We start from the raw sequence: 22,678 nt of genomic DNA on the forward strand, positions 1-22,678 counted from the left end.
GCCAGTTTGAGGCACCCCAGGAGTCTCAAGATCTCTGCTGGGAGTGGACCAGGCTACACAGTCTTCTTCAGAGGGATTTGTGACTCCCCCAAAAAGGTTAAGAAACCCTATTTTAGACCAACCTTCTGGGTAAGGGATTAGTGGAGTTAGGGATTTTCATGTGCAGTTTAATTCACAGAGAAGGCGCAGTTGCTGGTGTTTGTATCTGCTCTGCGCTGAGACTGGCTCTTGCAGGTGTGAGTGAGGCCGCGTGGCCTTCTGCACAAGTCACAGAGAAGGTGACGGCCACTCAGGCCGTCCATTGGACTCCACTTTTTTTTTTTTTTTTTGCAAAAGGTAAAGACATGGGGCTGGCACTCCAGATCTGCTTTGGGCTTTTTCTGTTGTTTTAAGGGAGGTGGGCAGAGCATGTGGCCCGTAGCTAAATGCTCCACAGGCACTCACAGAACAAGCCAGGAGAGAAGCTTTGCTGTGGAGGTGCTCCCAGAGCTGCCTCTGAGCAGGCTCAGCCCGAGGAGGCACATAGGCTTCCATCTCCCTTTTCCCTTGTTGATGTAGGTGCTTAGCTCTTTCGATTGAGGAAGAGCTCAATCATGCGTTTTTATCCTTTTTCACTTTTGACCCCAAACTTGGCAGCTGCTCGGGTTGGAGTTTCTGGACACGTGGCCTGTAGCAGCCTGGCGTCTGTGGCACCTCGTGTCGCTGCTGGCATCGGTGAGGCATGAGCTATGAGTTTGCCAGCCTTGGGCCCTTGGTTTTGTCTGCCTCTGGCATGTTTGCATTGGTGGTAGAGCTGACCTTTGCCCCTTAGTCTCCTGTGGCCTTCAACGGGGAGTGGGGGCCAGATGATAGCGCGGGCCCTGTGCTGCAGGAAAGGCTACTTCCTCAGTCCGAGGTCATCTGGAGGGTTTTTCCTCTGGTTGGAAGTGTTCATGCAAATTCCAGATCTGTCCTGGCCCAGCTTGGAGGTGGGCCTTCATGACTGGGCCATCCCTTGCGAGCGTTCTCAGCCCACATTGGCTCCCTCCGTGCAGGCCCCCACTTGTGAAGGAGCTGAGCCGCACACAGTGGGCTGTCCTGGGGCACCCATGTTGTGTGTTTTGGTTTTGTTTATTTTGTATCTGCCTGGTTTTTCCAAGTCTAATCAGGATGTCCCCTGGGGTGACATCCTTTGCTGAGAGAAGGGCACATGCCTCGGGTCCCTGGGCTGTAGAAAGCCAGTGCTCAGCCTTGCTTTCTGCCGCAGCCTTGGGGCCTGGAGACTCGCGATCAAAGCACAGTGGAGATAACGCCCAATGGTCCCAGCCCCATTGCCCCAAGTGCAACCTGTTAGCCACCATAGGACCAAGGTTACAGGCACAGTGGTCAGAGGTGCTGGCCTGCAGTAGGACTCCAGGGCACCACGGCCTGAGCCCAGCTCTCTCGTCATGGTTCCCATCCCAGCCGTCTCCTATGGCTTCCTGGTGCACACAGGGCTGTTCCTTGCACCTCCCGGCTGGGTCTTGACACCACAAGCTCTTCCCTCCAGCCTGGGATCAGCCAGACCTTTCATAAGAGATGAGAATGTACCATAAAAACAATTACAAGGCTGGGCACTGTAGCTCACACCTGTAATCCCAGCACTTTGGTAGGCTGAGGTGGGTGGATCACCTGAGGTTGGGAGTTCGAGACCAGCCTGGCCAACCCAGTGAAACCTGATCTCTACTTAAAATACAAAAATTAGCTGAGCATGGTGGCATGTGCCTGTAGTCCCAGCTACTCAGGAGGCGGAAGCAGGAGAATCATTTGAACCCAGGAGGCAGAGGTTGCAGTGAGCCGACACTCCGCTCCAGCGTGGGTGACAGCGAGACTCTGTCTCAAAGAAAAACAAAAAAAACTATTAGAAGATTCCTGAGAGCATGTAGGAGTTAACAGCATTAAATGGTTTTCTTTACAGAAATAGAAAAATCCTTAAATAACATTTGAGATGTTTTCTGTAATAAATGTGAGACACAATGATTTTGTAAAGTTTGGGAAACTGTAAGCAGTAGAGGGAGCATGAGGAAGATGGCCAGGCTGGAGCTGCTTCCCGGCACTGGCTCTGCCCCTCGGACCGGCCCAGCCCTGCCTCCCCCCAGCGTCACATGACTGTTTCGCACGTGGAGCTTTCTTGGTGAGCACTCTCTCAGCCTCCCGAGACACCTGCCGCTGGAACTGACTGCCAGAGCTGTGCACACACGACCAAAGCCGTCTTCGTGGTTTGGGGAAAGACACCAGCTGGGGCGCAGTTCATTTATATTTGGTTCTCGGAATCCGTAGATGTGACTTCACAACACAGATCAGTTCCCAGACCCACCCAATTCTTGTGCCACCTGCGTAATTTTTCTTTTTTTGAGACGGAGTCTCGCTCCGTCGCCCACGCTGGAGTGCAGTGGCGCGATCTCGGCTCACTGCAAGCTCTGCCTCCCAGGTTCACGCCATTCTCCTGCCTCAGCCTCTCGAGTGGCTGGGACTACAGGCGCCCGCCACCACACCTGGCCAATTTTTTTTGTATATTTAGTAGAGATGGGGTTTCACCATGTTAGCCAGGATGGTCTCAATCTCCTGACCTCGTGATCCACCTGCCTTGGCCTCCCAAAGTGCTGGGATTACAGGCATGAGCCACCGCGCCTGGGCTCAAAGTTCAAGCAATTCTTATGCCTCAGCCTCTCGAGCAGCTGGAATTACAGGCACGCACCACCATGCCTGGCTAATTTTTGTATTTTTAGTAGAGACGGGGTTTCACCATATTGCCCAGGTTGGTCTCAAACTCCTGGCCTCAAGTGATCTGCCTGTCTCGGCCTCCCAAAGTGTTGTGATTACAGGCGTGAGCCACCATGTCCGGCCCCCACTTGCATAATTTTCTGTATCCAGATACTGCTTATGTATTTGCATATTTTAAATACTTTTACTGGTTTTCATTTTTTTTATTTTTATTTTTTTCTATTGGAGACAGGGTCTTGCCCTTTCGCCCAGGCTGGAGTACAGGGGCACAATCACGGCTCACTGCAGTCTTGACCTCCCAGGCTGAAGTGATTCTCCTGCCTCAGCCCCCGACTGACCACGGGCCCACAACACCATGCCTGGATAATTCTCGTATTTTTTGTAGAGACAGGGTTTTGCCGTGTTGCCCAGGCTGGTCTGAAACCCCTGGCCTCGAGCGATCCTTCCACCTCAGCCTCCCGCAGTGCTGGGATTACAGGCGTGAGCCAGTGCATCTGGTCCAGTAGGAATTTTGCATCATTACTGTAAAGCTGGTCCCAGATCATTTGTCCTGCTCAGTCACTGTAGTAATAAAGTCAGAAGTAACAGTGGCTGTCTGGGCCGAGGCGGGCGGATCACTTGAGGTCTGGAGTTTGAGACCAGCCTGGCCAACTTGGTGAAACCCCATCTCTACAAAAAATACAAAAACTAGCCCGTCATGGTGGCGGGCGCCTGTAATCCCAGCGACCCAGGAGGCTGAGGTGGAAGAATCACTTGAACCCGGGAGGTGGAGGTTGCAGTGAGCCGAGATTGTGCCACTGCACTCCAGCCTGGGTGACAGAGCGAGACTCCATCTCAAAAGCAAAAACAAACAAACAAAAATGGGCCGGATGCAGTGGCTCACACCTGTAATCCCAGCACCTTGAGAGGCCGAGGTGGGCGGATCACGAGATCAGGAGTTCGAGACCATGCTGGCTAACATGGTGAAACCCAGCCTCTACTAAAAATACAAAAAATTAGTTGGGTGTGGTGGTGGACGCCTGTAGTCCCAGCTACTTGGGAGGCTGAGGCAGGAAAATGGCATGAACCCAGGAGGCGTTGCAGTGAGCCGAGATCGCACCACTGCACTCCAGCCTGGGCAACAGAGCAAGACTCTGTCTCAAAAAAAAAAAAGGGAAAAAAATGGTTATCTGCATCCTGGTTAAAATCAGTACCACCGTGTCCCACACATGGGAACATGGACTTGCTGGATAGGACCTCCTTGCTCCATGGGCCTGGAAGCAGCTGCTTCAGAAGGAAAATGGTGTAGCCGGTGGCAGCGGAAGGCGCACTGTGCAGTGATGAGTTGGTGCAGGCCCGTCCACAGCCCTGGCCCACAGAGGGAGAGACCTCACTGACCCCTGCTGGGCCTGCCTCTGGCCATCTTCATTTTGAAATTCGGTATGATTGTCTCCAGAGGGAATGAGCACCTCTTTCTGGGGGGCAAGCACCAGCTGCCCTGAGATTGTGAAGGCCTGCACTGCCCGCCTCTCTGGACCTCAGCTGGTTTTATTTCCATGCCGTGGCAGGGGGCAAGCAGACGCTGTTTTTCCTTCCCCTCACCGCAGCAAGGACTCCACACGCTGTTACAGCTTCACCTGAAGAGTCAAGAGGTGGTCCCGACCACGCCTTGACTTCTGCCCGTTCCCTCTCCCTGTGTTGGAAGGGCCGCACCGTCCCTGTGACTCATTGGTGCTGCGTTTCCTCTTGGGGTTTTAGGATGAGAGTTATACAGGAAGTATAAAGGTGAAAGTAGCTCTCTAGTAGCCTGTGACAGGGAGGATCATCAGACAGGTGTTTACTTCCTTCCTGGATTACTTTTCCAGGAGACACCCAGATGTGGCAATAGCTCTTGGGGTTTTGAGCTGACGTACAGGAGCTGAAGCTGTGATGTCGCGTGTCCGTGTCCTTAGGACAGTGTTAAGTGGGGAGCTGCCCCCGTCATGCATTCTCAGCAGATAGCAGGCATGTTTGCCGGCCGATTGGTTAAACAAGCTCTGAAAACATAAACATTGATGGTTTTGGTGGTTTCATGTGTTGTTGTGTGACGTAAGCAGATGGTACCACAGCAGAGCCATAGGTGAGCAAGACGTACTCACAGTAACACAGGAACTAAACCAGCTTTTTAAAATGTGTGTGCAGGCCAGGCATGGCGGCTCAAGCTTATAACCCCAGCACTCTCAGAGGCCGGGGTGGGAGGACCACTTGAGGCCAGGAATTTGAGACCAGCCTGGGCAACATAGGGAGACCTCAAATCGATGTTTAATGACCTGGGTGTGGTGGTCCTGGGTATGGTGGTGCACACCTGCAGTCCCGGCTACTCAAGAGGCTGAGGTGGGAGGATCCCTTCAGCCTGGAAGCTCAAGGCTGCAGTGATTATGCCACCACACTCCAGCCCACGTGGGTAACAGAGCAAGACCCTGTCTCTAAAAAAGAAAAAAAAAAAAGCCACGTTCTGCTTATACAATTGCCAGGATTTGGGGTTAGTTTGTGTCTGGGTGGCGGTTGTGGTTCTTAGTGGTGACACCGAGCCCAGGTTCGGCACTGCACACTGCTGGCTGAATGAGGAAAAAATATCTGATAACCTACCAAGAACCTGTAAAATGTGTATTTCCTTTGACCCATTAATTCCATTGCTCGGGAGTTTACCCTTTAAAAAGTCGGATAAAGATTTATATATAAGGGGTCACTTTAATATCATTTGTGTTTGGGTTTTTTTGTTTGTTTTTTGAGATGGAGTCTCACTCTGTTGCCCAGTCTGGAGTGCAGTGGCGCAGTCTCAGCTCACTGCAACCTCTGCCTCCTGGGTTCAAACCATTCTCCTGCCCTCAGGCTCCCGAGTAGCTGGGATTACAGGCACGTGTTACCACACCCAGCTAATTTTTGTTTTGTTTTTTGTTTTGTTTTGTTTTATTTTGTTTTGTTTTGAGACAAAGTCTTGCTCTGTCGTCCAGATTGGCGTGCAGTGGCACAGTCTCAGCTCACTACAACCTCCGCCTCCCAGATTCAAGCAATTCTCCTGCCTCACCTTGCCAAGTAGCTGGGATTACAGGTGCCCGCCACCACATCCAACTAATTTTTGTTTTTGTTTTTGTTTTGAGACGGAGTCTCACTCTGTTGCCCAGGCTGGAGTGCAGTGGCGCGATCTCGGCTCACTGCAAGCTCCGCCTCCTGGGTTCACGCCATTCTTCTGCCTCAGCCTCCCGAGTAGCTGGGACTACAGGTGCCTGCCACCACGCCTGGCTAATGTTTTATATTTTTAGTAGAGATGGGGTTTCACTGTGTTAGCCAGGATGGTCTCGATCTCTTGACCTCGTGATTTGCCCGCCTCGGCCTCCCAAAGTGCTGGGATTACAGGTGAGCCACCGCACCCGGCCTAATTTTTGTATTTTTAGTAGACATGGAGTTTCACCATGTTGGCCAGGCTGGTCTCGAACTCCTGACCTCGTGATCCGCCCACCTCAGCCTCCCAAAGTGCTGGGATTACAGGCATGAGCCATCGCGTCCAGCCTAATTTTTGTATTTTTAATAGAGACGGGTTTCACCATGTTGGTCAGGCTGGTCTGGAACTCCCGACCTCAAGTAATCCGCCCGCCTCGTCCTCGGAAAGTGCTGGGATTGCAGGCGTGAGCCACCATACCCGGGCTTATTTCATAGATATTTATTATGAACCTACTAGTATGTCAGCACTAGAGATAGTTTTAGACATGGCAGACACCATCCCTGTCCCTCCTAGAGCTGACAGCGTAGTTGGGAAGATGGAAATTCAGTAAGTAATGACACCCACAAAAAGTAACTGCCATTCTGGTTCAGGAGAAATCTGGGTGTTGCCCTGGATAACAGACACTGGGCCAAGGGCCACGGACATCACCCAAGTCCATGTGGTGGTGGGTTTTGTGAGTGGCCTGTTTTCCCCTTAGGACCCTTTGTTTCTCAGGTGATTCTTAAATAAGCCAGGCATGAGATCCATAGTCTCCCCCGCTGCTGTCGCACACGGCATTGCTGTGAAGCGGAAGGTGGCCGAGAGTCGCCAATGCCTCTGTGATTTCAGCCGCCAAGCTGAGCCACCAAAGAAGGAGGCCACCACCACGGGGCCGCAGGTGAAGAGAGCAGATGAGTGGAAGGACCCTTGGCGCCGATCCAAGTCTCCCAAGAAGAAACTCGGGGTGTCGGTCTCCCCGAGCCGGGCTCGAAGGCGTCGGAAAACATCAGCCTCGTCAGCCTCTGCCTCTAATTCCTCCAGGTAAGGAGGGCTCGTGGGACGGCTGGGGTGTCAGCACCTTGTCGTCAGCTGAACACCGCGTACCTCACTGGGTCAGGTGGGGAACACCCCAGCCCCACTGTTTGCTGTGGCGTCATTACCTGCAGACCAGTCAGTGGGACTAGCCCGGCGTTTATACATTCAGCAAAGAGCATCAGTGCCAAGTAGGACTGACACAGTGACCCCAAATGGGGCACAGACTCCGGCGACTGAGCCCGACTGCTCCCAGGGAGTCGCAGGCCACACTGGAGGGAGGGGCACCTGGATGTGGGAGGACGCACAGACCCGGGGCCCAGTGAGTCCATGTGTTCCTGCAGACTGGACCTGAAGCTGTGCCCCTCCACGTACAGTCCTGGTCGCAGCACACAGGAGCCTGGCTCCCGAGTGAGGGATGACGGAAAGCAGGGGGCCAGGGTAGACCCCACGATGCTCGGCAGGAACAGGAGGTGTGTGTGGGAGGCCAGGCTTCACTGAAAGTGGACGCAGATGGACAGATAGGCACACACACAGACCCACGTGAGCTGGGTCAGCACACACATCCTGGCTCTGTCCACTCAGGCAGCGTCACCCGGTAACAGCAGGCATACCCCACGCCCAGGTCTTGATTTCTAAATGCCGTTCTCCACTGAGGAGGGATGGGACTGAAGAGTGTCTGGGGGAGGCTGTATGTGTCTGTGCGCGTTTGTAGCTGTGCATCTGTGAGCGCGCGTGTGCAGCTGTGCACATGTGTGTAGCTGTGCATCTGCGCATGTGTAGCTGTGCATCTGCGCATGTGTAGCTGTGCATCTGCACGTGTGTAGCTGTACATTGTGTGCACGTGTGTAGCTGTTGCACGTGTGTAGCTGTGCATCTGTGTGCATGTGTAGCTGTGCATCTGTGGGTGTGTAGCTGTGCATGTGTGCGTCTGTGCGCGTGTGTGTAGCTGTGCATTCAGGTCTGTGCCGGAGAGCAGCAGGTCAGCACAGGGTGTGTGGGGCAGGGAGGGCCCTTCTCACTTCTCGCCATGCTCCCTCCCGCCCACGCCAGGTCATCTTCGCGGTCATCGTCCTACTCCGGCTCCGGCTCCTCCCGGTCACGATCCCGGTCTTCATCCTACAGCTCCTACTCCAGCCGCTCTTCCAGACACAGCTCGTTCTCAGGAAGCCGGTCCAGGTATGTCCCCAGGGCCCATGAAGGGCCCTCGGCAGGTGCAATGAGCATAGGCACCTGCGAATGTGGCTTTAGTTGTGGCGCCAATAGCCCCTTGGGGTATTGAAAGTCCCTGCTGGCAGCTGAACTAGGATGGCCAGGGGGTCATGTCCTGTGTCCCCCACCAAACACCAGCATTGCAGGCCCTCGTCCTTGTGTAGATGCGTGCTGTCACTGAGGGCCACAGCCTGAGATCCTCGAGTTGGGGCACTCCAGTCCTCCGGGGACAGGCCGAGGAAGGGGCCAGACCCAGCCCTGTCTTGCGGGTGTTTCTCTGGGAGCTGTGCTGCTGCCCCACTGCCAAGGAGCCTGTCTCCTCCTGTCCTGCACACACGTGAACATGGCACTTGCCTCCCAGAGGACCCGCCAGTGAATGCTGACACCTTCCACACTCTCCGGTCTACTCTGGGCCTGTGTTTTTAGCAGATGACAGAACAGTCCAGAACTGAAGTTAAAACTGAGGCACATAAATGGAAATTCGTGTCCTTCTCCATGGGTCTGGGTGGGTCCTCAGTGGGCTTGGGCTGGTGAAGAAACACCCCCAGGCCCCTTCTGACACCTTTGTTCACTCCCCTAGGTCCCGGTCCTTCTCTTCGTCCCCGTCCCCGTCCCCAACACCTTCCCCGCATAGACCTTCCATCAGAACCAAGGGAGAGCCGGCCCCGCCACCCGGGAAAGCAGGGTGAGTGCCCGGCCTGTGGGCAAGTCCTGGCCGGCCAGGCCTCCAGAGGCTGCAGCCTCCTCCCTCCGTCTCCATCTCTCATTTGTGTTTGGGACCAAAGAGGTGAGGATGCCTCAGAGGGCTGGCCCCAGAGGGTGACTGGGCTGGGGGGCACTGGGCACAGCCCCTGTTCTCACAGGCCGCCCTTGCACGGCAGCACTCCCTCAGGAGCTCTGGGGACGGAGCACAGCCCTGGGGACACGGCAGCAGCCGGGTGTTCTTAAGGGGTCTTCCTATTAGCCTGCTCTCCCCACTACCTGGCGGTGCCTGTAGCTCTTGCCTGTTAGAGGGGAGCCCGGAAGGGCTGCTGGGGGCTTTGAAGCCGTTCCCAAGCACTCTGACACTGATGGATGGGGAACCATGTCCAGGCACGAGCGTGCTCACTTAGCATCACAGGCATGCAGTGTCATTCCCCGAGGTGTGGGTACATTTAAAGGGGACGTAGGCCAGCAGGGCTTTGTCCACCAGCCCTGCCCTGCTTGAGCCTCCCTGTCTCACAGAGAGAAGTCAGTGAAGAAGCCGGCCCCGCCTCCAGCCCCACCACAGGCCACCAAAACCACTGCTCCCGTCCCCGAGCCCACGAAGCCAGGAGACCCTCGGGAAGCCAGGAGGAAGGAGCGGCCAGCCAGGACCCCCCCCAGGAGGTGAGCACTCCGGCGTCCGGGGCCCTCGGGCTGTGTTCTTGGTGCCACTGTGATGCTGGCACTGCCGGAAATCCAGAGTGCCAGGGTCCAGAGCCAGGTGGCGGGAGGCGCCCCCCAGCCGAGCAGCAGCACCCAGTGAGCCCTTACCCGGGAACCTGCCCTGTCCCCTCCCTGAGCCTGTGTTTCTGGAGCGTGAAGGGGAAGGGACAGCATAGCAGGGAGCACAGGCCTTCCCGCCGTGGCCCCCGTCTGCGCTGGAAGGTGCTGCCGTGAGAGACTGCACTTTTTATCTTGACAAAACACTGCGCCTAAAGGAAGACAGGCGCAGGCCCTGTTCCAAGGCAGTAGCAAGACCAGTCTGGAGGCTCACCTCACAGGGCTGCTGGTGGGGAGGGGAGGCCGCGAGGGGCTGCGGAGGGCACGTCCCCTGAGCCCCGCCGTTGCTTGTGTTACAGGCGGACGCTAAGCGGCAGCGGCAGTGGCAGTGGCAGCAGCTATAGTGGTTCCAGCTCCCGATCCAGGTCATCCCCGTCACCCTGTGCCTCTGTTTCTCCCTCCCCGTCGGGGCCAGGAAGTCCCAGAAGCAGCCAGTGTGGGTTGGGCTGTCTCCCACAGGCGGGCTGGGGCCCTTCTGGATCTGAGTCACCTTGGGGCCATGCAAGGCTGCGGTTGAAGCTTTGACACAGGAGAAAATGGGCCAGGACTCGTGATAGGGAGACCCCCTCCCCCCACAAAAACAGCTTCACAAACTCGGGGGCACTCAGGTCAGGAGGAGGTGCCTCTGCCCTGCTGACTTGATGCCCCAGCACCCTGAGAGAGCACCTGCACCTGGGGAGGAGCCAGCAGCTTCCAGCCCAGCAGGGGCAGAGGCTGGGCCTGTGCGACCTATCACACCTGTCGAGGGAACCGGCCTGAGGGGGTGGGGAAGCCGATAAAAAACATCTGAGAAGAGAATACATGGAAAAGCTTTGTGGGCCAGGCGCGGGGGCTCACACCTGTGATCCCAGCAATGTGGGAGGCCAAGGCAGGAGGATTGCTTGAGCCCAGGACTTGACGACCAGCCTGAGCAACACAGACCCCATCTGCACAGAAAAAGGTTTTTTTTGTTTTTTTTCGGTTTTTTTTTTTTTTGAGACAGTTTCGTTCTTGTTGCCCAGGCTGGAGTGCAATGGCGCGATCTCGCAACCTCCACCTCCTGGGTTCAACCTCAGCCTCCCGAGTAGCTGAGACTACAGGCGCACGCTGCCACACCCAGCTGATTTTCTGTATTTTAGTAGAGACGGGGTTTCACCATGTTGCCCAGGTTGGTCTCAAAGTCCTGAGCTCAGGCAGTCCACCCTCCTCGGCCTCCCAAAGTGCTGGGATTACATGCGTGAGCTGCCGCGTGCAGCCTAATTTTGTATTTTTAGTAGACTGGGTTTTACCACGTTGCTGATCTTGAACTCCTGACCTCAGGTGATCCATCTGCCTCGGCTTCCCAAAGTGCTGGGATTACAGGTGTGAGCCACCGCACGCAGCCCAGAAGTTTGTTTTAATTATCTGGGTATAGTGGTGTGTGCCCTGTAGTCCCAGCTACTTGGGAGGTCAAGGTTGAATGAGCTGTGATCACGCCATTGCATTCCAGCCTGGACAACAGAGATCCTGTCTCAAAAAAGAAACAAAGGGTTTTTGCTATTTAGTTGTTTTAAAAGAAAGTATTAAATCAGTCCTTAGATTCCTTGCATAGAACTTTTTCATTTCCAGGCAGCAGGTAGTTTATATATTTGTCACATTTTTTTTTCTTTTGTTTGTTATGTTTCTGGAGAGACATGGTCTTGCTGTGTTGCCCAGGCTGGTCTCAAACTCCTGGGCTCAAGTGATCCTCCCACTGTGGTCTCCCAAACTCCTGGGATTATAGGCATGAGCCACCGCGCCTGGCCTAAATGTTTCTTAATAGGTCTGAAATGTTTTAAAGACCTGACTTTTGAAAGAAAAAAAAAAAAAAAAAAATGGTTCTCTTACATTCCCCTGTTCCCTGTTCCGGTACCCAACGTACCTGGAAGACGTGGTTGGTGTTTTCTCGAGCAGCATATGGGCAGGGCAGACTCAGGTGCCAGTCCTGTGTGCTCTGTGTCCGTGTTGAGTGCACGCCAGTGGAGCTACAGACCTGATGTTTCCAGTCTGTCTGCCGTGTGTTCCTCAGGTATTCCCTGAGACTGTGCGGAATTGCTCCTTGTGTTTTTAATTTCCCTGTGGGCTGAGGCTGTCTCCCTTTTGTCACAGGTGTCTAAGCCAGGGACTCTGCTTAAATTCCATCCTTGCCACTGCTGGGTCAGCTCGGTCCTGTTTCCTTCCCAGAAAGCAACCTGACATTCGTTTTGTTGTTTGTTTGTTTTGAGACGGAGTTTCGCTCTTGTCGCCCAGGCTGGAATGCGATGGCATGGTCTCGGCTCACTGCAACCTCCACCTCCCGGGTTCAAGCGATTTTTTTGCCTCAGCCTCCCCAGTAGCTGGGATCACAGGCACCCGCAACCACGCCCGGCTAATTTTTGTATTTTTAGTAGAAATGGGGTTTTACCATGTTGGCCAGACTGGTCCCAAACTCCCGACGTCAGTTCAGCTGCGTCTTGGACCCCATTGCTTATGACGAAATCTGCCCATCTCAGTCTCCCAGAGTGCTGGGATTACAGGCGTGAGCAACCATGCCTGGCTGCAACCTGATATTCGTTAGTGAAATGGGGCCCTGGCCCAGCCATGGGGACGTCCCTTACTGTGTAACCCTGGAACTGCCCAGTGCCCCCCCCAAAAATTGCACATTCCGTGGGTACATGATCCATAAATGGACACTGGGTAAAAGTGGACCATGGAGCACCCCCCCGCCGGCCCCTCCCTCCAGTCTGGTTGGGCTGTGGTGAGATGTGCTTGTGTGTCCAGGTCCCTGAGCGTGAGCAGCGTCTCCTCAGTGTCCAGTGCTACGTCGAGCAGCAGCTCTGCACACAGCGTGGACTCGGAGGACATGTACGCAGACCTGGCTAGCCCCGTGTCCTCAGCCAGCTCTCGGTCCCCGGCCCCAGCCCAGACCAGGAAGGAGAAAGGTACTGAGGAGCCCTGGTACCTTTGGCGAGCAGCTCCGTGGGGAGGAGGGCGGCATCAGCACAGACTTTGCCTGGCTGTTGGTGTGGCCATGGGTAAATCACCAGTACCCCCATGACTGCGGATTTATCATTGGTAGGAAAATCTAAGAAAGAAGACGGTGTTAAAGAGGAAAAGCGGAAAAGGGATTCGTCCACACAACCACCCAAATCTGCAAAACCTCCAGCAGGGGGGAAGTCCTCCCAGCAGCCCTCGACACCCCAGCAGGCACCCCCCGGGCAGCCCCAGCAGGGCACGTTTGTGGCCCACAAGGAGATCAAGTTGACACTGTTGAATAAGGTGAGGGCAAGGGCCCTCCTGGTGGCTGCCCCAGCGTCTAGGCCTGGGTCCATCTGCTTCCTGAGGACAGCTTCCTCCTGGGGCACGGAGCCTGAGTGAGGGCCAGTGGGGCCTTGCAGGTGTCAGCACAGCCTGGGTAACAGAGCGAGACTCCATCTTCCCGGCCTGGGCCGGGAAGTGTGAGCATCTGGGGAGGTTCGGGTGCTGCTGGCCTCTGAACAGAGAGGGTGTTCTCTCTGTGCCTGTGGCCGCCATTCCCTGCCAGGCAGTCTCAACACAATACAGGAAGCCTCGGTCCCTGTCCTGTGTCCTCAGCAGGACACATCCCTGTCCTCTGCTGGAAGGGCGAGAGGCCTGGCTTCAGGGGTCCCAGGTCCTCCTAGAGTGGCCCCCGCGGGGAGCAGGAAGGCCTGCAGGGTGCTTCCCGGGGAACGTGAAGGGCCCCAAGTGCACAGTGGGGGTGCCCTTGGTCCGGGTCATGGAGGTCTCACTCAGGGCTACGGGGTCTCATGGGTGTGTGGTGGGACCTTTGGGAGCAGAGCAGGTTGCTGGCAAGGAACCCATGTCCTCTGGGGCGAGGACACGGCTGCTGGCTCCTGGCCCTGCCGTCCTCACCGGCCTCTCTCTTGTCCCAGGCGGCTGATAAAGGAAGCAGGAAGCGCTATGAACCATCAGACAAGGACAGGCAGAGCCCTCCTCCAGCCAAGCGGGCCAACACATCCCCAGACCGAGGTGAGCCTCCCAGCCCCTAGGGGGCAGGGCAGAGGGACGGGAGCCTGGGGATGCGGAGCAGCTGGGTCTCAGACCCCATTGCTCTTAACAAGTAGGAGGAGGGTCCAGAAAACATCTGACTTGCAGATGACTCCTGTCGGTGTTTAGGGTGTTGAAAACTAAAACGAAGAAAAGGTTTTAAATATTTGTTTAAAAATAACAGGACCAGGCATGGTGGCTCACGCCTATAATCCCAGCACTTTGGGAGGCCAAGGTGGGCAGATCATCTGAGGTCAGGAGTTCGAGACCAGCCTGGCTAACATGGTGAAACCCCGTTTCTACTAAAAATACAAAAAATTAGTTGGGCATAGTGGCCTGCGTCTGTATCCCAGCTACTTGGGAGGCTGAGGCAGGAGAATCACTTGAACCCGGGAGGCAGAGGTTGCAGTGAGCTGAGATTGCGCCATTGCACTGCAGCTTGGGCAACAAGAGCAACTGTATTTTTTTTACACATGTGCCATTTTTGCAAAATATATTTTCCAAAACAAATGAGCAGGAATGGCATTGGTTTTTCCATTTTTGCAAATCTCTTTAGTCTGGCTGACGGAAGACAGCTGGACCCACATGCCTCGTGCCTTCTGGAGGTCTTCCCAGGCTCCTGCGGACTGAGTGACAGGCAGATAGTGTCTGTGCTACTGTGGAGCCACATCGACCTGAAAGGGCCTCGGGGACCCCCAGCTATCCTGACCACACCCCAAGAGCTGGGGCCCAGATGGAAAGACAGGGAGATTGTCCTGGCTGGCTTTGATGGGTGGAGCTCAAACCAAATAGAGGACAAGGGGGCCTGGCCACCCGCACAGACACTCCCAGACACAGAGAACAGGCAGGGGGCTTCCAGACGCCTTCCCAAGCAGTTCTCTGGGTTTGTCGGGCACAGGAAGAGGAAGCTGCTCATCTTTGTCCCTAAGCCCAGGGCCTGTGCCCTGTGTGGCTGGTCTGGGACAGCCTTGCTGCCCTTGCCTGGGGTTGGAGCCAGGGCCACTGGGGTCCTTCGGACCTTTGTTCACACAGGAGCCTTGGGCCTGCGCTGGGCAGTGGACCCCGCCTTGGCTGCCGCGCCTCCCTCCTAACATTGCCAGAGTGAAACACTCCTGGTCTCTCGGCTTTGCTTGTATTTCTTTACTGCCATGTCTTTCTTGTTGTTTGATATTTGAAGACCCATGTGATAAATGTCTTCAAAGCTAGGAAGGAGTTTTATCTGTCTGCGCGAGATACTGGCTGCTTGGTGGAACCTGGAGCCCAGGTTTGGCCTCAGCCTCATTTCCAGACGCCTTGGTGACCGCATCTCTCTTCTCTCCTACTTGGCTCTCCCCTTTTTATTTCTTTATAAAAACGAAGGCGGTGAACTAAGCAGCCTCAGGCTTTAGAAGTGAGTCCCTGGCATCGGTGAGGCCACCCACACTGCCATCCCCTGTAAATCAGGAGGGTGGTCTCACTCTGCACCTATCACCCAGGTTCTCGGGACCGGAAGTCAGGTGGGAGACTGGGCTCCCCGAAGCCAGAGCGGCAGAGAGGCCAGAACTCCAAAGCCCCTGCAGCCCCGGCTGACAGGTGAGTCCCACCCAGCATGTGCCCTGGGCACACTGAGGGGGCTATAGCCCCAGCCTCTTCCCCAGAGAGGCCAGCAGCAGCAGGGCTAGCACTGGGCCAGGCTGGAGGCATCACTGCAGCTCCTGCTGCTCTGAAGGGGTGAGGGGCAGGGACAGCGAATTGCAGCCCCACCCCCACACACACGCTCCTGCCCTGGTTGAGGCTGGAGGCTGCCGTCTGCTCCGCATGCCGTTGGGCAAAGAGCCCTGGGTACAGAGGTGGGAAGACTAACAGGAGGTTGTGCGGGGCCAGCCCAGGACCCTCCCAGTCTGCCCCACAAAGCCCGGGAGCCAGTGGCTAGGACCAGGCCTGCTTGTGGCAGTGGGAGCCTGGCCATCCAGGGAGCCTCTTGCCTGTCCTGGTGGCCGCTGAGGACACAGTGGAAGCTCCCCTACAGGGAGGTCACCCGCGCTGCCCCTTCCACCTGCAGACGCGGCTTCTGGGGGCTCAAGGTCTTCCCCACCCCCTTGTAGGAAACGCCAGCTGTCACCCCAGTCCAAGAGCTCCAGCAAGGTCACGAGCGTGCCCGGCAAAGCCTCAGATCCTGGCGCCGCCAGCACCAAATCAGGGAAGGCCAGCACGCTGTCACGGCGGGAGGAGCTGCTGAAACAGCTGAAGGCCGTGGAGGATGCTATTGCACGCAAGCGGGCCAAGATCCCTGGGAAAGCATAGGCCGTGCCCCGACTGGACTGGACGCATTTTTATACATAGGGTAAGCGCAGCCATTTTGGATTTTGCAGTTAATGTCTTACTTTGGCTGTGGTTCTTTTTAAAAAGTAAAAAAGAAAAAAAAGTTTCTCAGCTGGAAAAGAAGCCACACAGGAAATGACAACGACGCTGAATCCCAGCCTCCCTCCCCAGAGCAGAAGTCCCGCAGGACAGACAGACACAGACAGCGCTAGTGGCCAGCACGGTTCTCATGTAAATTACAAGCCCCAGCCGCCAGCCCCGCCTTCTCTTCCTCCTCCACCGTCTTCTTCCCTGGCCCTGGTCAGGCCTGTGGAGCCCCAGCTCTGGGTCCCTAGCCCGGGTCCAGGCAGCCAGGCTCCCTCCTGAGCTGAGAAACGGAACCTCGCGAACCACTGGTGGCACCTCCTTCTCCTCCCCCGCCCCCGATCACCCACCCCCGGATCAGAAATATATCTATATTCTCGACTAAAGTCTCATCAGGAAATATTTCCTGTCTTTTATTTTAAGCATCAAATTGTTTTAGTTGATTTAAAAAGGAAAAAATACAGAAAAGACCAAAAAAAGGCCAAGGGTGGTGTTGGGGCGTCTGTCTAATGTGGAGGGTCTTTTTTTGAGGGGTCTCCTAAAATAAAATATTTTGATAAGCAGCTGTCCTTGCCCTCGTGGTGTGTGCGCCCTCTGCCCATGCACAGCCGGGGCTGCCTCTGTGTCGTGCACTGCACTCGGCCCAGCACTCAGGAGCCACTGGGGGGCAAGGGTGTGGCTGCACACTCACTCCCCCAAGGAGGACCGGCTGTGGAGCAGCTCCTGCCTTCAGACCCAGCCCAGGAGAGCATTGCACCTCAGATTCCCCATTCATGGGGCTGGGTTGGGGCTTCCGTGGTCCGTGAGGTGGAGGTACTTTCCCTGCAGGGGCTGTGGAGCTGCTGGAGGGAAGAGGACCAGGGCTGACTCCCAGCCCCAAGCCCAGCTGCCACCTCTGCAGTGACCACCACCTGCTCCGTGCGCAGGCCCCGGACCTGCTGAGCCAGGCCCTGCGTGTGATGCCATGTTCCACAGCCGGGGCCACTGGCAGAGCCCCCCAGGACCCCCAGGTGCACGCTCCAGGGCCTCCAGTGCCTCCTTTAATCAGATTCAAGTAGCCGCGGTGTGGTTCCCAGGCCTGCGGCGCACCCGTCTCCCTCATCTGCTTCCTGACACGAGGTTCAGGATGAGACCCCCGAGAGAGAGCTCCCTCCCACAGGGCCGCGAGCTGAACCCCAGGGAGGCAGCAAGCCGCGCTTCCGCTCCCGGCATGACCTGCGTCCATGCCACTCTTCCCCTGGATGAAATGACAATTAGAGTGTGGGCAGAGGAGCTGGGCGTGAGCGAGCACCGCAGGTGGACCACCTGTGCACTCCTGAGGGGACTGTTCCCATTTTATACCCACCTTCCTTCCACAGCGCAGGCTACGCAGTTCATCTCGTGTCCCAGCGGCCTGGATCATGTGTCTCAGCAATGTTTTTCTTCTTTTTTTTTTTTTTTTGAGACGGAGTCTCGCTCTGTCGCCCAGGCTGGAGTGCAGTGGCACGATCTCGGCTCACTGCAAGCTCCGCCTCCCGGGTTCACGCCATTCTCCTGCCTCAGCCTCCCGAGTAGCCGGGACTACAGGCGCCCGCCACCACGTCCGGCTAATTTTTTTGTATTTTTAGTAGAGACGGGGTTTCACCGTGTTAGCCAGGATGGTCTCCATCTCCTGAACTCATGATCCACCCATGTCGGCCTCCCAAAGTGCTGGGATTACAGGCATGAGCCACTGCACCCAGTCGCAATTTTTTGAGGCTTATCCAATTTGCCATCAGGTCAAAGCCAGGTGCAAAGGGAATTCCCATTCTCTGAAAAGGGCGGCCTTCAAGTCCAGGGAGCTGGAGTCCAGGCCACCCTGGGTGCCAGCCTGCAGCCTGTCATTTGTGAGCTGCACCATGAGGGCTGGAAGCCAGGAAATGGCGCTCTGTGCCCCCAGTATGGGGCACCTCAAGCTAGCATCTGCAGTGACTGTCTCTTTACTGCCAGGAGCGGACAGGTGAGCCCACCACAGCTCACCTGTGGACTGGGACCAGGCGAGGTCCCCTCTGTGGCTGATCAGCCCCCGGCCCCAGCCCTAGGCACCTCAGTCTGGAGCTGGGTTTGAACTCGCATCGGGTGGCAGCGGACCCCAGGTGTGGCTACCCATCCCTCTGGCTATTGGGCACCTGTGCAGAGGGGCCTGTCCTAGGAGGGTGACTGCCTCCACGTGGTCTAGTGGAGAGGATGTTCGGTCACGCAGCTGGGAAGGACGGCCTTGCTGTGTGACAGGCATCGATGGGTGTCCACACCCTCCAGGGACGTCCTGCTCCAGGCGGTTGGCACTCACGTTCTCTTCGCTTCCCATGCAGTGACTAGAAAGCCCGTGTGGGGTTCTGGCAACGGCGTCCGCCCGCCAGCCCCTCCCAGAGGGTGCCCCAGGGCCTCTGCCCTCTGCCCGCAGCTCCTCCCCCACAGCCACGCTCCCACCCACCCGTTCGGCTGGGCTCTGGGTGGGCAGGCAGACGTAGACCCTGCTTGGAGGCGGTGGCCCTAGACGGATCCACAGACGGGGAAAAGGCCAAGACACATGAGACCACTCCTGCCGGGGAAAACCCATGAGGGGGTGGGGGCGGCCGCGCCGCAGGGAGGGGCCCTCTGCTGTCCCAGCCAACGTCTCATGACGATTTTGCACCCCCACCAGCAGTGCCCCCGGCTGGACACACCTGTGTTGTGGGCAGCCGGCTGCGCGTGACCCACTGTGCACCTGCGCCTTGATGTGGGGGGGAGACCCTGGAGAGAGCGCTTCCTTCCGCCCTGTCCAGTGCCCTCCCTGCCTCACCCCTCTTCCCGCAGGCCCGCTCGGGGCGCTAAAGGGCTCCTGACTGTGGGTCCGTCCTTCGCTGCGTCTGGGGGGCGTCCCCCGCGCTGCCTCTGACCCGCCCGGCCCTGCGTTTGTCTGCAGCCCCTCGTTCCGCATCTCCCGACCAGGGTCCGGGGTCGTGGTCTGCTGGGGGCGGGCCCCGGGTTGTGGTTTGAGAGCCGGCCTGTCTGGGCCTCCGCCTCCGGGCCGCCCTCCAGCCTTCCTGCCGCCGCTTTTCCAGTCTTGCCCAACCCGGTATTTCTGCGCTTGCCTCAGCCACCCGCAGGAGCTCAGGCCGCCCTGCGTCCTCCCGTCCTCTGCGCCCACAGGACCCCGGGCCCCGCCCAGTCCGCAGGTCCCGCAAGTCCCCCCGGGCGTGTCTTCCTGGCCCTGCGACCCCCGGGACAGCGCTGGCAGCACGCGGAAGGTGGGGAGACGCGCGGCGCTGGCTGGGTCGCTGGCGCTGTTCTCGTGGTGCAGCCTGTGCCTGGGAGTCCGGCCGTCCCACCTCAGGACCAGAGGGGGAGATGGGGCGGCGGCCTCTGGGAAGAAGGCAGCCCCGGGTCGGAGGAGGAAGGAGGCGGGGGCGTAGCGGAGTCCACGGTGGGGCTGCCTTCTTCCATCTTCCCCTGGGAGGGGAGCGGGATGCCGGGGCGCCCAGCCGAGGGAGGTGGGCCGGGGAGGACACTCCTGTGCCTGAGGGCTCCGGCTCCCTCTGCTCACTCCCTCCTGCCGAAGTTTTCCACTCGGCCATTTACCTCCTCAGGCACTGGCTGCCCTCATCAGGCCGACCAGGTCCTGCCCGAGGGAACGGCGTGTGGTCCACGTGTGGACAGACCTGTTCCCCGTGCCAGGAGGGAGGGTCACTGGCTCCACCTGGGGATGGGGGACGAGGGCACTAGGCCGAGGTGGAGGGCTTCTCGCTCTCCTCGTGTTTTCCTGGCGTTTTCCTCCATTCCCTCTGGCTCCTATTCCCTCCCCCTTCCTCTCTTTCTTGGGTATGGTTGAGCAGGTCGTGCACTGCACAAGGACTCCCAGCAGAGGACCAGGACTGACATCAATTTGTCTTTCCCTCCCAACACTGTGCGTTCCCTAACCCTGCACGAAGGCACCCTCCTCCCCTCCTCAAGATTCCCCACCCGGCCTGGCCTGCAGCCCCAGCCCCAAGCCGCAACTGGGCAGGTTGGGCAGAGCACCGGGGAGGCCAGGCCTGGCCATGCTGAGCGCGGTGACTTGTCAGGGTTTGCACAAAACATCTTGAGCACCCAGCTGCAGGCCCCTCGGGCCGTTTCCAATGAGGCTTCCCTGGGCCCTTGTCTGTGGCAGAAGGGACCCCGGGACTGCTTCGTAGGTCTCAGCCCAGGGGAGGCCCCCAGAGACGCCGGAGCCAGGGAGGGGCCCAGCCCCCTCCCCCCAGGCTGTGCTTGACATGCAGAGGTTGCGGGGGGTCTTGAGTTTTTGTCCCCAGAAGAATGGCTGAGTGGACTCTGGAGAAAAGACAAACACCCCCGCCCCACTGCCGCCGCCCTGTCTCCCAACAGTAAGAGTGCTTGTCAGCCTCCTGGTGGCAGGTGCTACGGGCTGCGACCACCTGAGCCAGGCAGGTGATGCTAATGCGCCTCAGGGCAGCCCTGGCACTGGAGCTGCTATCATCCCTCTTTACCCATGGGGAGAGCCGCTCTCCTCCCTCCTTTTTCCATTCTGTGTTGTTTACAAAGCACCCTCCTGTGTGCCCTGCACCACTCTCAGCCCTGGGTACACAGATGGGGCTGCCACAGACGTGGCCCTCAAGGCGCTCAGGCCGCCTTTTGGGGAGGGCTGTGATAGGCTGGAATTTTTCTGAGACAGCCAAGCACCCGTGCAGAGAGGGCTGTATCAGCCCAGTCTAAGGCAGGGCCAACCCACACAGGAGCACCTGTCCTGCTGGGGATGCGGTGGGTTCTGCTGTGTCCTGGAAAAGGCTCTACCCACACCCTAACCCGACCTGTGAACGCATGCTCATTTGGAAGAGGGGCTTTTGCTTTGATGTAATTAGGGAAAGGATCTTGAGATGGCTCATCCTGGGTTAGGGCAGGTCCCACGTCCTGAGAAGGCGGGAGGGATTATCTTTTAGACTGGCCCTAAATCCAACAACCCACGTCCCTATAAACCACAGAAGAAGAAAAGGCGGATGCAGCAGAGAGGCTACAGGAGGAGCCGCAAGCCCGGGAGACCGAGGGCTGGAAGAGCCTCCAGGAGGACCCAACCCTGAACACTCCCAGCTCCACGGCCTCGTGGAATAAACTTCTCCCATTTCACACCCCCTAGTTTGTGGTGCATGGTTAGCACAGCCCTAGGAAACCAGCATGGATAGTGAGCTCCCCGTCATAGGAGGTATGCAAGCAGAGGGTGGGTGGGCAGGGGCACTGTAGGGAGGAGCCGCCCTGGGGACTCCAGCAATCCGTCTTTGATTCCTCCCAGACTATTAACTCTGGGGCACAGCCTCCTTCACCCCCAGAGGCCCAAGGCAGACAAGCCGAGAGCCACACAGCGGCCAAGAGGAGGTGCTGGAGGGCCCAGGGGTCCCAGTGCTGCCTCAGCCCCACCCCACTTGGGGGCTTTTGTGTTCAGAGAGACTGAGGTTTTAAGCTTAGAGGACACCTCCGTGGAACACATCTGCACCGCGGCAGGGGAGGAAAGGCTGGGGGCACACAAGCACCCTCCCTCCCGCCCTCACCCCGAAGCTGAGGGGACCAGGGCGGACAGATTCCCCCACCTCTGGTGTGGCCAGGGGCCCTGGGGACTCCAGGGGAACCCTCCTCAGGATGACATCAAACCCCCGGCATTCAAAACTTCCCCAGCTCTGGCTGCAGCTGTCCCTTTCCAGGGAAACAAAGGCACCTCCAGCACCCCCACCCCAGCCAGCCTCACCAAGCAAGGAGGCCAAAGGCAGCCCCTGGCCCCGCTTACATAAAGCTTCCTATGTGTGCTGGTCACACCTCACACCTCACACCTCACACCTCACGCCTCACACCTCATGCCTAACTCCTCACTCCTCACTCCTCACTCCTCACTCCTCACTCCTCACACCTCACGCCTAACTCCTCACTCCTCACTCACACCTCACACCTCACACCTCACACCTCACACCTCACACCTCACGCCTCACGCCTCACACCTCATGCCTCACTCCTCACTCCTCACACCTCACACCTCACGCCTCACGCCTCACACCTCACGCCTAACTCCTCACTCCTCACTCACACCTCACACCTCACACCTCACACCTCACACCTCACACCTCACACCTCACTCCCCACTCCTCACTCACTCCTGACTCCTCACACCTCACTCCTCACACCTCACTCCTCACTCCTCACTCCTCACACCTCACTCCTCACTCCTCACTCCTCACACCTCACTCCTCACTCCCCACTCCCCACTCCTCACTCCTCACACCTCACACCTCACTCCTCACTCCTCACTCCTCACACCTCACTCCTCACACCTCACTCCTCACACCTCACTCCTCACTCCTCACTCCTCACACCTCACTCCTCACTCCTCACTCCCCACTCCTCACTCCTCACACCTCACACCTCACTCCTCACTCCTCACTCCTCACACCTCACTCCTCACACCTCACTCCTCACACCTCACTCCTCACTCCTCACTCCTCACACCTCACTCCTCACACCTCACTCCTCACACCTCACTCCTCACTCCTCACTCCTCACACCTCACACCTCACTCCTCAC

General features: G+C 57.4%; 1 protein-coding gene across 2 annotated transcripts in view; it reads left to right on the forward strand.

Moving 5' to 3' along the window:
- ZC3H18 (zinc finger CCCH-type containing 18) overlaps positions 1 to 16,683 on the forward strand; it is a 61,300-nt gene extending 44,617 nt beyond the window's left edge. For both annotated transcript variants that reach the window (XM_054453070.2, XM_054453069.2), the window contains 10 exons: positions 6,812 to 7,003; positions 8,048 to 8,173; positions 8,787 to 8,891; positions 9,431 to 9,574; positions 10,030 to 10,095; positions 12,488 to 12,648; positions 12,786 to 12,985; positions 13,621 to 13,717; positions 15,211 to 15,307; positions 15,820 to 16,683. In XM_054453070.2, coding sequence (XP_054309045.1) covers positions 6,812 to 7,003; positions 8,048 to 8,173; positions 8,787 to 8,891; positions 9,431 to 9,574; positions 10,030 to 10,095; positions 12,488 to 12,648; positions 12,786 to 12,985; positions 13,621 to 13,717; positions 15,211 to 15,307; positions 15,820 to 16,018 — 1,387 coding nt within the window. In that variant the 3' untranslated portion in view covers positions 16,019 to 16,683. The remainder of the gene's footprint in view (positions 1 to 6,811; positions 7,004 to 8,047; positions 8,174 to 8,786; positions 8,892 to 9,430; positions 9,575 to 10,029; positions 10,096 to 12,487; positions 12,649 to 12,785; positions 12,986 to 13,620; positions 13,718 to 15,210; positions 15,308 to 15,819) is intronic.
- The last annotated feature ends 5,995 nt before the right edge of the window (positions 16,684 to 22,678 follow it).

This window comes from Pongo pygmaeus, chromosome 18 (assembly GCF_028885625.2).
Source record: "Pongo pygmaeus isolate AG05252 chromosome 18, NHGRI_mPonPyg2-v2.0_pri, whole genome shotgun sequence".
Lineage (NCBI taxonomy): Eukaryota > Metazoa > Chordata > Mammalia > Primates > Hominidae > Pongo > Pongo pygmaeus.